Below are 15000 nucleotides of genomic sequence, written 5' to 3' on the forward strand. Positions count from 1 at the left end.
TTGTCTGTCCTTGTTTGTCCCCTCTATGTTTAGCCCCTTGTGGGTAGTAAGAAATAGGTATTTCATCTACCGTTACGTTCTGAGTTCAAATTCCGCCGAGGTCAGCTTAGCCTTTCATCCTTTGAGGGTTGATAAATTAAGTACCAGTTATGCACTGGGGTCAATGTAATTGACTCAATCCTTTTATCTGTCCTTGTTTGTCCTCTCTGTGTTTAGCCCCTTGTGGGTAGTAAAGAAATAGGTATTTCATCTACCATTACGTTCTGAGTTCAAATTCCGCCGAGGTCGACTTTGCCTTTCATCCTTTTGGGGTTGATAAATTAAGTACCAGTTACGCACTGGGGTCGATGTAATTGACTCAATCCCTTTATCTGTCCTTGTTTGTTCCCTCTATATTTAGCCCCTTCTGGGCAATAAGGAAATAAGAATTGTTAGCATGCTTGGCAAATTGCTTAGCAGCATTTCGTCCGTCCTTAAGTTCTGAGTTCAAACTCTGCCAAGGTCGACTTTGCTTTTCATCCTTTCAGGGTCGATAACATAAGTACCAGTTGAATACTGAGGTCAGTGTAATTCACTTTTTCCCCCTCCTACCAAATTGCTGGCCTAGCACCAATATCTGAAACTGATAAACCTGTCATATATGTGTGTGTGTGTGTGTGTGTGTGTGCATGCATGTATGTGTCTGCATGCATGTGTGTGTGTGTGTGCGTGTGTGTCTGTCTCCCTCATTCCTTGTCATACAAGCATTACCGTCATACAAGTCAGTGTGATACAAGCAGTGTCCTTTGTTTCAAATTTCCTGTGTAAGCATGTCCAGCCATGGGGAAATATTACCTTATTTGGAACCAGGTGATGGTTGATGACAAGAAGGACATCCAGCCATAGAATATCTGTCTCAACAAACAAATTCCCCTCTTACCCATGCAGGCATAGAAAAGTGGATGTAAAAGTAATTTTGATGACGGGTGTATTTAGTTTAGCATACCACTATTTTTGTCAACATGATGCCAGATCTTATATTTGCCTAGTTACCGTGTGATTCGATGGTAACGGTAATGCTGTACACTGAGATTTGTTGACCAATTCCACTTGTATGTTTATATTATTCCTGCACTTAGCATACCGATGGCATTCTCAGTTTTCTTTTTATTAATGTATTCACAGTAAACACTTCACAATGTTGATTCTGGTTCTCAGGAAATCATCCATCAGGATAATATGCAGTCTATTTACTTGTCTATTTATATTTCATTGCTTCAAATATTTGATACATTCTTTCCTAGCCTTCCTGAACATATGTTTCGATAAAAAAAAAAAACCTGCTAAATATTCACTTAAGATCTATTCAATGCAAACTTTATTAAGATATGTTCTCTGTAACTTGGAGACATGTTTTTAAATTCTGGTTTTAACTTCCATATATATATGATTTTTCTAGAGCTTTCTTTTTTTTTTTTACAGTTGTTTTATTATTCTGTGAGTTTGTATGAAACTATCTTCCTTGCATAATGTATTCAACTGTTGTTGACAATTTTCTGCCTTGTCCTTGTTTAAAAATTACATCTGACAAATTATGCACAATTCAAAGCGAAATAAACGCAAAACAAAAATGCTACATGAATGTTTGAAGGTGAAAGCTGTCAGTACTTCAATAAAAGCCATCACCGAACCATTGAGAGCCTAAGATGATTAATATGACGTTACAAGGAAAATCATTCTTCTTGTGTAAACAGCTAAGCGTGATCCGAGAATAAAAATGTCACTGTCAAATGCAAACATTTTCTATGAAAGTGAATATATTATATAAAAATTATATACAACCCCACACCAAAAAACAAAACACCAAAAAAAAACAAAGAACAAAACAGAAAAAAATTAAGGCAAAGAAGATTAATAAATTTATGGATAATTTTTATTTACTAATTTAGCGAGAACGTTCAAACTGTCTTTTAATATAGCAATTCTTGTTTGCCTATATTTTAATGTGTGTTTTATTTTAATGTTTTTGGAGCTATATTTTCTATCATGCCAACATGCTTTTTTTGTTTTTATTCAATTTCAATATGTCCTGTTTAGTTTTGTCCATAAAGCTTAGATTTCTTTCCACATTCAATTTAATGTTGCAATTTCCCTGTTAATACAGGCTGAGTCGATCATCGGATTCAAATATTTGCTTATCTTATTTGTGTTTGAGCTTCGGATAATCTCGCTCTATTGGCACAAGAGTAAACAATAGAACTCTGGTTATTAGCGGTCTGTCAAGCTTCATCCCTCAGCATAGTCTCTGAGAATTAATCGTGTTAAAGAACTTATTTTATGACCTTGGAATATATTTATTGAAGATACAGTTTTGGCCATTTCTATACAGCAACAACTCTGTTGCTTCACCAAATACATATATATATATATATAAGGCCTGCAACATCAATATTAGCGGTTGGGAGGCAGTTGCCGGCAACCGTGGAGACTGGCGACGTACCGTAGGAGAGGGAATACAAAGGAGTGACAGAGAGAGAGAGAGAGAGGAGAAATGGAAAGACAAGAAAAGACGTCAACAAGAAACTATGGCATTACAACCAGCCAGGAACAGTCTTCGCTACATTTGCGGTACCTGCCAGAGGGAGTGTTTGTCCAGGATAGGACTACACAGCCACAGCAGGAAATGTATCAGGACATGAAATGTAAAAACCGGACTAGACTACTTTATGCGCAACTCCATTGTCTCCCGAGACAAAAAGGATGCCAACTATATATATGGCGCAGGAGTGGCTGTGTGGTAAGTAGCTTGCTAACCAACCACATGGTTCCGGGTTCAGTTCCACTGCGTGGCATCTTGGGCAAGTGTCTTCTGCTATAGCCCCGGGCCGACCAATGCCTTGCGAGTGGATTTGGTAGACGGAAACTGAAAGAAGCCTGTCGTATATATGTATATATATATATATGTGTGTGTGTGTATGTGTTTGTGTGTCTGTGTTTGTCCCCCTAGCATTGCTTGACAACCGATGCTGGTGTGTTTACGTCCCCGTCACTTAGCAGTTCGGCAAAAGGGACCGATAGAATAAGTACTGGGCTTACAAAGAATAAGTCCCGGGGTCGATTTGCTCGACTAAAGGCGGTGCTCCAGCATGGCTGCAGTCAAATGACTGAAACAAGTAAAAGAGTAAAAGAGTATATATATATATATATATATATGTATGTATTTATACATATCAAAGGGAAATGGAAATAAATTAAAATTTACATTTCCAGTGGTCTAATGTGTAAAAAGTTTAGTCAAAAAGACTATATATTAGTCATACAGTATAGTGTGTATTTAAAAACATAAGGAATTCACTTATAGGGATTATACACGCTAGAAAGAACAGCTAGGTTCTATTATTTTTTCATTTTGTTCCTGTCGGGATTTTATCCCTAATTTTGTGGTTATAGAACCTAGCTGTTCTTTCTAGCGTGTAGGATCCTTATAAGTGGATTCCTTATGTGTTTATATGTATTTATATATAAGAGGAATGGAAGATGGAGACAAACACACCGACAAATGAAGTGAGTTGATGGCTCACAGGATGGCCTGCTGTGCTAACCTTGGATCGTAGAGTGACCCACAGTTCTTGAGGAGACCTATTGAGTCAAGTACGTGAACACCAACATCAAAATAAAAGTCAAATGGAGATTGTAGTTGTGATACCTGTGCCGGTGGCATGTAAAAAGCACCATCTAAACATCGCTGATGCCAGCGCCACCTGATTGGTGTCTGTGTCAGTGACATGTAAAACACCAACCGATCGTGGCCGTTTGCCAGCCTCCTCTGGCTCCTGTGCCGGTGGCACGTAAAAAGCACCCACTACACTCTCGGAGTGGTTGGCGTTAGGAAGGGCATCCAGCTGTAGAAACACTGCCGGATCAGACTGGAGCCTGGCGCAGCCTCCTGGCTTCCCAGACCCCAGTCGAACCGTCCAACCCATGCTAGCATGGAAAATGGATGTTAAATGATGATGATGATGATGATGATGATGAAAGCTTTAATATGATTTGAACTTGTAACTATGAACTGAGAGAAAGAAAAGAAATGTTGTTATGGAGACCATCTAATGTAGTTACCTTAGTTTTATGTCTTTAAATTGTATTCATCATCATCATCATCGTCATTTAACGTTCGTTTTCCATGCTAGCATGAGTTGGACGGTTCAACTGGGGTCTGGGAAGCCAGGAGGCTGCACCAGGCTCCAGTCTGATCTGGCAGTGTTTCTACAGCTGGATGCCCTTCCTAACACCAACCACTCTGTGTAGCATCTTTAATCTTTTTATCTTTTACTTGTTTCAGCCATTAGACTGTGGCCATGCTGGGGCACTGCCTTGAATAATTTTTAGCCAAATGAATCAACTCCGGTACTAGTTTGTTTTTTATAGGCTGGTACTTATTCTAGCAGTCTCATTTGCTGAACTGCTAAGTTAACGGAGGGTAACACACTTACACTAGTTGTCAAGCAAAAGTGGGGGACAAACACACACACACACACACACACACATACACACAGTGGCAAACTGGGTCTAAAAATATTGTTTGCCAGGAAATTAAGAAGGCCCACCTGCAACTACAAGGGGGCCCACCTGCAACTACAAGGGGGTGCCCATCTGCAACTACAAGGGCATCCACCTGCAACTACAATGCTATCATTTAATCTTGTTATTCTCTTTAAGTGAACATTTTTCTAGTTGAAATACACCGAAAAATGGTGACACAGCAGTCAAAAAAAATCATAGAAAAAAAGCACCTTTTTGATGTAAATAATTTTTGGTGTTAACATGTCCAATTTGAATTTTTCCTTCTACGGAAGGAAGAGCAAGCCTTCTTCTATCATACTCTCAATTTTGGTCAACTTGTGCCGCAGGGTCTCGGAGGAGATAGTGTTAGTTGAAGGCTACCAAACCTGCCACACACAGACAACTTCAGCTTTATATATAGAGAGAGAAGAGAGATGTGTATGTGTGTGTGTGTTTTTGTTTGTTTGTATGTATCAGTTTTCTGATAAATTTTGTGTTTATTTCTTGTCCTTTTAAACCATTATCGAGCCATATTGAAAGACAGTTTCATTTTGATTGCGATTCCCTTTATCTCTCTTTACCGATTTCTTCTTTTCCATTTTGAAAGATGTGCTTGGAAGCATTCTTTGCCTTACTTTATCTCTCTCGACTCTCTTGCAGTTCCTTCACCATGTATGGCAAAGAAGAGGTGTATGATGTGTTGGTTGTCGCTGACTGGGGCCAGAAGCTTTCATTCTATCAACTTTCTGGAAAACAGGTACTTTTTTATATTTTATACTTTTGCTTTGCTCTTATTTGTGTGTGTGTGTGTGTGTCTCTCTCTCTCTGTATTTTTGAAGAGGGCAATCCTGTGGTCTTTTTCCTGAAGTGAGCTCACTGAATAAGACTTGGCATGGGAACCTTCACTCTTCCATACTTCTTTCTTTATTACCCACAAGGGGCTACACACAGAGGGGACAAACAAGGACAGACAAACGGATTAAGTCGATTACATTGACTCCAGTGCATAACTGGTACTTATTTAATCTACCCCACCTCAGAGGTCGACTTTGCCTTTCATCCTTTCGAGGTCGATAAATTAAGTACCAGTTACGCACTGGGGTCGATGTAATCGACTTAATCCCTTTGTCTGTCCTTGTTTGTCCCCTCTGAGTTTTGCTTCTTGTGGGTAGTAAAGAAATAGGTACTTATTTAATCTACCCTGAAAAGATGAAAGACAAAGTCGACCTCGGCAGAATTTGAACTCGGAATGTAAAGACAGATGAAATTCCGCTAAGTATTTCGCCCGGCGTGCTAACGTTTCTGCCAGCTCGCTGCCTTGACTCTTCCAGTCTTGCTACATGTCCTGACCATTGATGATGTTGTTTCATGATCAACAATTAGAAACTTTGACTGTTGGCTCTTTCTAGGACTTTGTTGTTGGTCACATAGTGTTCTCTCTCTCTCACACACACACACACACACACACACACATGCACATGCACATACTTATACATACATATACACACATTCATATCATGTGATTCACCAGACTCATCATCATTGTCATCATTGTCGTTTAACATCTGCTTTCCATACTGGCATTGCTTGGATGGTTTGACTGAGGACTGGCAAGCCAGGGGGCTGCACCAGGCTCCAGTCTGATCTGGCAAAGTTTCTACAGCTGGATGCCTTCCTAAAGGGTGCTTTTTGTGTGCCACCGGCATGGGAGCCAGTCAGGAGGCACTGGCATGCTAGAATGGTGCTATATATGTGTCACTGGCATGCGTGCCAGTCAGGAGGCACTGGCATTAGCCATGCAAAAATGGTGCTTTTTATGTGCAACCAGCATGGGTGCCAGTCAGGTGGCACTGGCATCAGTCACGTTTGAATGGTGCTATATATGTGCCACTGGCATGCGTGCCAGTCAGGTGGCATTGGCATCAGTCATGCTCAAATGGTGCTTATACATTGCTGGTGTGAATGAATTTTGCATTGTTTTAACTTTTGAAAGGATGCGACCCTGTGGGCTAGCCAAGCAGACCAATATTCCCCCTGATCAGAGAGCTAGTCTGTTGCAGGGTCACCCTTTTACAGCCAAATGGACTGGAACAACAAGAAATGAAAATTTTCGCTCATGAACACAATGTGCCACCTGGTGTAGGAATCGAATCTGCAATCTAGTGACTGTGACTGCAGCACTTTTGCCACTAAGTCATGCACCTTCACAACACACACACACACACACACACACACACACACACACACACATACATATTGACTGTGGCCATGCTGGAGCACCGCCTTTAGTCAAGCAAATCGACACCAGGACTTATTCTTTGTAAGCCTAGTACTTATTGTATCGGTCTCTTTTGCCGAACCACTAAGTTACAGTGACGTAAACACACCAGCATCGGTTGGTCAAGTGATGTTGGGGGGACAAACACACACACAAACGCATATATATATATATATATATATACAACGGGCTTCTTTCAGTTTCTGTCTACCAAATCCACTCACAAGGCTTTGGTCAGGCCGAGGCTATAGTAGAAGTCACTTGCCCAAGGTGCCATGCAGTGGGACTGAACCCGGAATTTTGTGGTTGGTAAGTAAGCTACTTACCTCACAGCCACTCCTACGCACTTTTGCCATAATATATCTCTATTATTGTCACACTGCCTTCTGCGCATGTGTGCTTATAGTTGGTAATATTATGGCTATATGATCAAAATTTGAGCCTGATTGCACCATCTTTCATTCTGGCTTTACAGTGTAAGCATGGTTGTTCCACTAGCAATGTGCACCAAAGAACAACAAAAAGCAGTGATCCAGTTTCTCTGGAAAAGGAGTGTACGTTCAACGGTGTAAGATACAGTTCTTTGCTGTCCAACAAACTGAAACCAGCAATTCACACCAGACACCAAAGCCTATTGTCGAAGAATGTTTTGTTGTTGCATGACATTGCACGCCCACACACGGCCACTCAGACTGTTAAAACCATTAACCAATTGGGTTTTGAGGTGCTGGAACACCCTGCTTACAGCCCAGATCTTGTCCCTTCCAACTATTCTATCTTTGGACTGCTTAAAGATGGTTTATGAGGTCGTCGATTTCCTATGGATGAAGATGTGAATGAAGTGGTGCATAAAGGGTTGCATGTCCAACAAACAGAAAACCTTCTTCTTGGAGGGAATATGTAAGCTTGTGGACCACTGGACCAAGTGCATCGTAAAGGAAGCAGACTATATAGAAAAATCCCCCTGCTCTTGTGTATATACATTGCAAAAACAAGCAAGGGTAGGAAATTATTTGATTTATAAGCCCTAAAATTCACTTCATAATGGTGTAGTGGTTAAGAGCGCAGGCTACTAACCTCAAGATTCCAAGTTTGATTCCAGGCAGTGACTTGAATAATAATAATAATAATAATAATAATAATATAATAATAATAATAATAAAATAATAATAATAATAATAATAAATAATAATAATAATAATAATAATAATAATAATAATAATAATAATGATGATGATGATAATAATAACAATAACATCGAAAAATACGTTAGGAATGAGAACCCAGGTTTGAAATTTCCCCAAGACACCTCATGAAAGCCGGAGGGTGTATCAGCCGAAATGCTGTGTTAACAACAAACAAGATGAGGACAAATGTCCGTCAGATGTAAATAATGTAAATAATGTACAAGAGTGCATATAATGATAACAGTGCCTCCCCACTGAATGAGATGCTAATCCATTGCAGGATTACTCATTTGCTGCTTAGACGACTGGAGCAACATGAAATAAAGTGTTTCATTCAAAAACACAACTCACCACCCAGTCAGGGAATTGAACTCACAATCTTGTGATCCCCTAACCACTTTGCTACATGCCTCCACTGTATGTACATGGTGTACGTATTGATGCTGAATGTATACTGTTTACGATATTTACACTTAATTCTGGAATATTCTTCCTTCTTCTGTCTCCTTCCTCTACGTTTCCCACCTCATATCCAATACATTACATTTCACACTCTTGTCTTGGTTCTTCATTATAAATATCTGTTAATTAACAGTATTTAGTCTGTCAGCTTTATGATATGAGATGTGAAATATAGTAAATAACGGAATTCAATTAAGCAGGTTGTTTTACGTTGCTGCTCTCTGTTTATTCTATCACACTAACTGTATCTATCTGACGAATTTGAAAACTTCTGGAAGTTTCTGAAGCCATATACAATTGTTTATACTAGAGACATTAAATTTAGCTTGTCATTCATTGTCTAATTTTCCATGCTTGCATGATTTAGATGGAATTTGTTGAGGCAGATTTTCTATGGCTGGGTGCTCTTCCTGTCATCAACTCTTGCCTGTTTCCAAGCGAGGTGATATTTCTCCCCATGTTTTTTTTTTTACAGAAGGCTGGAAACAAAGAACGTCCCTTGGTGTATGGGTGATCTCATTTACAATCATTACATGATGTCGAAACAAATGTACACACACAGACACTTTCAGACAGACAGATACACACACATGCACACGTACACACACACAAACACATATGTGCATGCACACCCTCACATATAGATATATATCATCACCGTCATATAACGTCCGCTTGTGTATATATATTATCTTTATCTATATCTGTCTGTCTGTCTGTTTGTCTATCTATCTATCTATCTATCTATCTATCTATCTATCTATCTCTATCTATCTATCTATCTATCTATCTATCTATCTATCTATCTATCTGTCTGTCTGTATATCTATCTATCTATCTATCTATCTATCTATCTATCTATCTATCTATCTATCTATCTATCTATATATATATATATATATATACTTATATAGAATGGTGGCTTAACTGGCTGAAACTTCAAAGTCACTGTCAAAAATATTCTTGTTTAAGAATAAATATATACTTCTCTCTCTCTCTCACTCTCATATATATATACTCTTTTACTCTTTTACTTGTTTCAGTCATTTGACTGCGGCCATGCTGGAGCACTGCCTTTAGTCGATCAAATCGACCCCGGGACTTATTCTTTGTAAGCCCAGTACTTATTCTATCGGTCTCTTTTGCCAAACCACTAAGTGATGAGGACGTAAACACACCAGCATCGGTTGTCAAGCAATGCTAGGGGGACAAACACAGACACACAAACACACACACACACCACACACACACACACACATATATATATATATATATATATACGACAGGCTTCTTTCAGTTTCCGTCTACCAAATCCACTCACAAGGCATTGGTTGGCCCGGGGCTATAGCAGAAGACACTTGCCCAAGATGCCACGCAGTGGGACTGAACCCGCAACCATGTGGTTGGTTAGCAAGCTACTTACCACACAGCCACTCCTGTGCCTATATATGTATATGTACTTTTTGATATTTGTGTAGTAAGGCTGTTATTGGTTCCACGTTAAGGATAATCTCTATAATTATTTAGGCTATTACATCGACCATCAGTTCTTGTCTCCATTTTAGATGAAAACACCAAAATGTGTGTGTGTATATATATACATTCGTATAATAAGGGATGACCACTAAGTGGACATCCAATATGCTAGAAGAAGATTACCTACGATCTAACCACAAAGAAAAGAATGTTCTCTAGAGAAATTCAACAAACACCAGAACATAAGCGGGTAAGACAGATGAAAATATACAAAAATAAAGAATTAATCGTAGACCAGTTTCGTCATTAACAATTTTGCTTACGTAAGTAAAATCATTAATGGTGAACCGGTCTACGAGTTTACTTACGTAAGTAAGATCATAAATGACGAAATTGGTCTACGATTAATTCTTTATCTTTGTATATTTTCATCTGTCTTACCTGCTTATGTTCTGGTGTTTGCTGAATTTCTCAAGAGAACTTTCTTTTCTTTGTGGTTAGATTGTAGGTGATCTTCTTCTAGCATATCGGATGTCCACTTAGTGGTCATCTCTTATTATACACATGTATTACAATTTTTCTGAATTTTCAAATTTTTCTATATGCTAGGCTACTGGCTTTAAATTGATGTTAATTAAATTAATATTCAATTTATATCCCACATTATTTAAATTTATATACAACGACCTCGAACCCACAAGAGTAAACAAGAGAGAGACAGAGACAAGCAGAAACAAGGAAAATGCCCCTTGTATTTGAACACTATACAAATAGTCTTAAAAAAACCCTTTTCTTTTAATTTTTCCAGAATTTAATTGTTTTCCACACTTACAGTTGAAAAAGTCTCAATGACTGAAACTGGTACTCAAATGTTTTTTATAAAATTATTTTAGCATTTTCTATCTAGACTTTTTTTCCCATATATATATATATCATTATTGTTATCATCATCATTTAATCTCCGCTTTCCATGCTGGCATGGGTTTGACGGTTTGATTGGAACTGGTAAACCAGGGCTATAATAAAAGGCTTTCACCTGGAGTACCATGCTGTAGGACTGAACCCAGAGCCACGTGGTTTGGAAAGCAAACTTCTTAATCACACAGCCATGCTTGCAGCTGACGTATGATCACAGGAAATTATATTAAACAAATATTTGACAATTTGGAAACTTCTGGAAGTTTCTGAAGCCATAAATGCCGTTGTTTATTCTGGAAACATTAGATGTGTTGGGAAAATTTCGTCAAAGAGGAAGACATGGATTATACGAGAATTACACTTGTTTGCAGCTATTATACAATGCCAAGACAAGGAGATACAAACACGCATGCACATGTGTGTGCGTGTGTGTGTTTGTGTGTGTGTGTGTGTGTCTGTGTGCGTATGTTTGTGTGTGTGTGTTGTGTGTGTGTGTGTGTGTGTGTGTGTGTTTGTGTGTGTGTGTATATACATTCATGGGGTACGATGGGTAAATTGTTGCCATTTTGTATTCTTGATTTCACACATGCACATTGTTTTTGTTTTTGATTTTGTCGACTACACAGTATAGTAGGGTCTGTTGGGCACTGTCTGTGAGACAAATACAGCATTATGACGCAATTCACTCTGCCAGAAATTTGGAAACGATATACTGTACTGCTTGGCATTCGTGCCGGAAGCTCCAGTATGAACATTTCAGAGTGTTTGGGTGTCAATCTGAGGAAATTTACCAAATTCTAAAAAAATCAAACATGGCCTAGTGATTAGAGCAGCGGACTCGCAGTCAAGGGATCACAGGTTTGAATCTCAGACTGGGTGATGTGTGAGTTTATGAATGAATCACCTAAGCTCCACACGGCTCTGGCAGAAGGTAATGGTGAACTTCTGCTGACTCTTTTGCCACAACTTTCTCTCAGTCTTTTCTCCTGCATCTTGCAGTACCGCCTGACTGGCCCATGTGCCAGTGGCATGTAAAAGCACCCACTACACTCTCGGAGTGGTTGGCGTTAGGAAGGGCATCCAACTGTAGAAACTCTGCCAAATCAAGATTGAAGCCTGGTGCAGCCATCTGGTTCACCAGTCCTCAGTCAAATCGTCCAACCCATGCTAGCATGGAAAGCGGCCGATGATGATGATGCTGGTGGCATTTAAAAAGCACCAACCGATCGTGGACGTTGCCAGCCTTGCTTGGCACGTAAAAAGCACCCACTACACTCACAGAGTGGTTGGCGTTAGGAAGGGCATCCAACTGTAGAAACACTGCCAGATCAGACTGGAGGCTGGCGCAGCCTCCTGGCTTCCCAAACCCCGGTCGAACTGTCCAACCCATGCTAGCATGGAAAACGGATGTTAAACGATGATGATGATAATGATGGATGCAGAAAGTCTAAATGAACACCATTAAGCATTTTGTCTGATGCTCTGCTCTGAATTTCTTTTCCGTAAAAATGAAATTTGATGTAATTTGTTATAAAAAAAGGTTGCCATATTTTATTAATTTCATTAAATTCTTTAGAAAGAATTGGCATTGTAAGAACCATTGTTAAGTGTTTCTGTTCACCCTTTAACTTACAGCCAGAAAGTTAAAATTTCGACCATAAAGAAGGCATGGTGATTGAGTAATCAGTTAAGCCGCTAATTTTGGTTAGTCCAATGTTTGGAAATGGTTCAAAATCTATGTCTGATGCCTATCCGTCCTAGTTTGCTTAATTGGAAAGGTTTCCTCCTCCTCCACTTCACATTTTTCCAGATATAATTCTTCAATTCATAACATTGATATTTCTCGGCTTCAAGAACATCGGCAATTGATATTTGATTGGTTTATCTGCCTCTCTGCAACTTGTTGTTTTGTTTGGCACAGGCTGAAGAACGTGATTTGGTTATTGGAATAAATCGTTATTCAGAGATTTGTTCAAGAAGCTGTACTCTATTTTTCAAATGTCTTCTGGGTGTTGCCTTTTGAATAACTTGCAGAAGATGTAATTATATTTGCTTCTTTTACCTTTATAAGTGCACACAAATCACATTGTTCGTATAACTATCCAAAAATTCATTGGTTCTTTTTTCTAATCATGTGAAGAAGTGGCCATTCATTTAATAAAAAATATATATAGATGCATAAAACTAAAAACTAAAAAAAAAAAAAATCTCAAAAATAACATACAACACACACAAAAAAAAATTTAGTAATGAACCCAGCAAAATTGAAAAATATATTAGAAAGAAAGAAAAAAAAAAGAAAACAGCAAGCAATGTTAATTCTGAATACAATTTGAATTAATCTATGGTTGTTGTTTGACTTTATTTAATTATTTTTATTTTTATTTTTTCTATAATGAAATGGAATTGTTTGTGAGGGGAAAACATATAACAACAACAACAACAATAAAGAGAGAGAGAGAGGGAGGGGGAGGGAGAGAAAGAGAGAGAGAGAGATAAATTGAGAAGTAAAAGAGAAAAAAATGAAAACAAGAATTTATACCCTTAAGGTTTTTGATTGAGTTGAAATGAAAGCAGTAATTTTCTTGGCTGTGTCTCTGTTTCGTGACAACTTATCTCTCTATACTTGATGAGGAATTTTACAAAGCAGCTTCTATCTTATCTTGATTATCTTTCAGCAGTGCAGAGTCACAAATAGCTACTAAAAATTCAGTATTTTCAGAAAAAAAAGCAAAAAAGTAAAAAAGATTTAAAAAAAAAAAAACAACAATCAAAAAAGCATTACTTCTAGTTAATCTCTCTGATTTCAATTTTGAAAACATGTCAGGAGTGCAAAATAGTTGTGGAAAAATTCCCCCAGAAAACAAGAAAAAAAAATAAAACAAATAAAACAACAAAAAATAATAGAAGAAGACAAAAAATTAGAATAAACCAAACCTTGGAGCAAATTTGAATTTGAATTAGTTTACCTCTTGTTGCTGAAAAGAATTACAAAATTTTTATATTTAATGATCAGTTTACTGTAATCTTTGATGGTGGCATAATTATACCGAAACGTCTTTGTATTATAAATGAACAGTCAGGAGTGGCTGTGTGGTAAGTAGCTTGCTTGCCAACCACGTGGTTCCGGGTTGAGTCCCACTGCGTGGCACCGTGGGCAAGTGTCTTCTACTATAGCCTCGGGCCAACCAAAGCCTTGTGAGTGGATTTGGTAGACGGAAACTGAAAGAAGCCCGTCGTATATATGTATATATGCACGTGTGTGTGTTTGTGTGTCTGTGTTTGTCCCCCTAGCATTGCTTGACAACCGATGCTGGTGTGTTTATGTCCCCATTACTTAGCGGTTCGGCAAAAAGAGACCGATAGAATAAGTACTGGGCTTACAAAAGAATAAGTCCCGGGGTCGAGTTGCTCGATTAAAAAGGCGGTGCTCCAGCATGGCCGCAGTCAAATGACTGAAACAAGTAATAGAGTGAAGAGAAGAGTAGTATATCAGAGTAGATGACTGGATACAAATTGCCAATGCTATGGCCGGTATGATGAGACACTAACAGGAAGCAGCCAACTGTGACGTGTATTGTCTATTACCTTTAACTAATGAGAAATTCATAGAACATCTGGATTTAAAAAAAAAATAATTGCTTGGTTACTTTGATGGTGCTGGTGCCACGTAAGAAAGCATTGGTGTTGGTGCCATGTGTAAAGCATCCTGTATGCTCTGTAGAGTGGTTGGCATTAGGAAGGGCGTCCGTCTGTAGAAACCAGGCCAAAACAGATAATAGAACCTGGTGCATCTCCTGGTCTTGCCATCTCCTTCCAACCCATGCCGGCTTGGAACACGGATGTTAAATGATAATGATGACGACACTGAAGATGATGATGATGATGATGATGATGAGAGTGATGACAGACAGACACTGATGATGATGATGATGATGATGATGAGAGTGATGACAGACAGACACTGATGATGCTGATGATGATGATGATGACAGACACTGATAATGATGATGATGATGATGATGCACTGATGAAGAGAATGATGACACTGATGATGATGATGATGACAGACACTGATAATGAAGAGGAGGATCATGGTGATGATGATGATGATGATGATGATGATGATGATGATGA

General features: G+C 38.7%; 1 protein-coding gene across 1 annotated transcript in view; it reads left to right on the top strand.

Annotated features, from left to right (window-relative positions):
* The window catches only part of LOC115231173 (intraflagellar transport protein 122 homolog), a gene marked incomplete at its 3' end in the record, with an annotated part of 216417 nt that overhangs the window by 65423 nt on the left and 135994 nt on the right, over positions 1–15000 (top strand). The window contains exon 6 of the mRNA XM_029801251.2: positions 5203–5299. Coding sequence (XP_029657111.1) covers positions 5203–5299 — 97 coding nt within the window. The remainder of the gene's footprint in view (positions 1–5202; positions 5300–15000) is intronic.

This window comes from Octopus sinensis, unplaced genomic scaffold, assembly GCF_006345805.1.
Source record: "Octopus sinensis unplaced genomic scaffold, ASM634580v1 Contig17682_ERROPOS258513, whole genome shotgun sequence".
Lineage (NCBI taxonomy): Eukaryota > Metazoa > Mollusca > Cephalopoda > Octopoda > Octopodidae > Octopus > Octopus sinensis.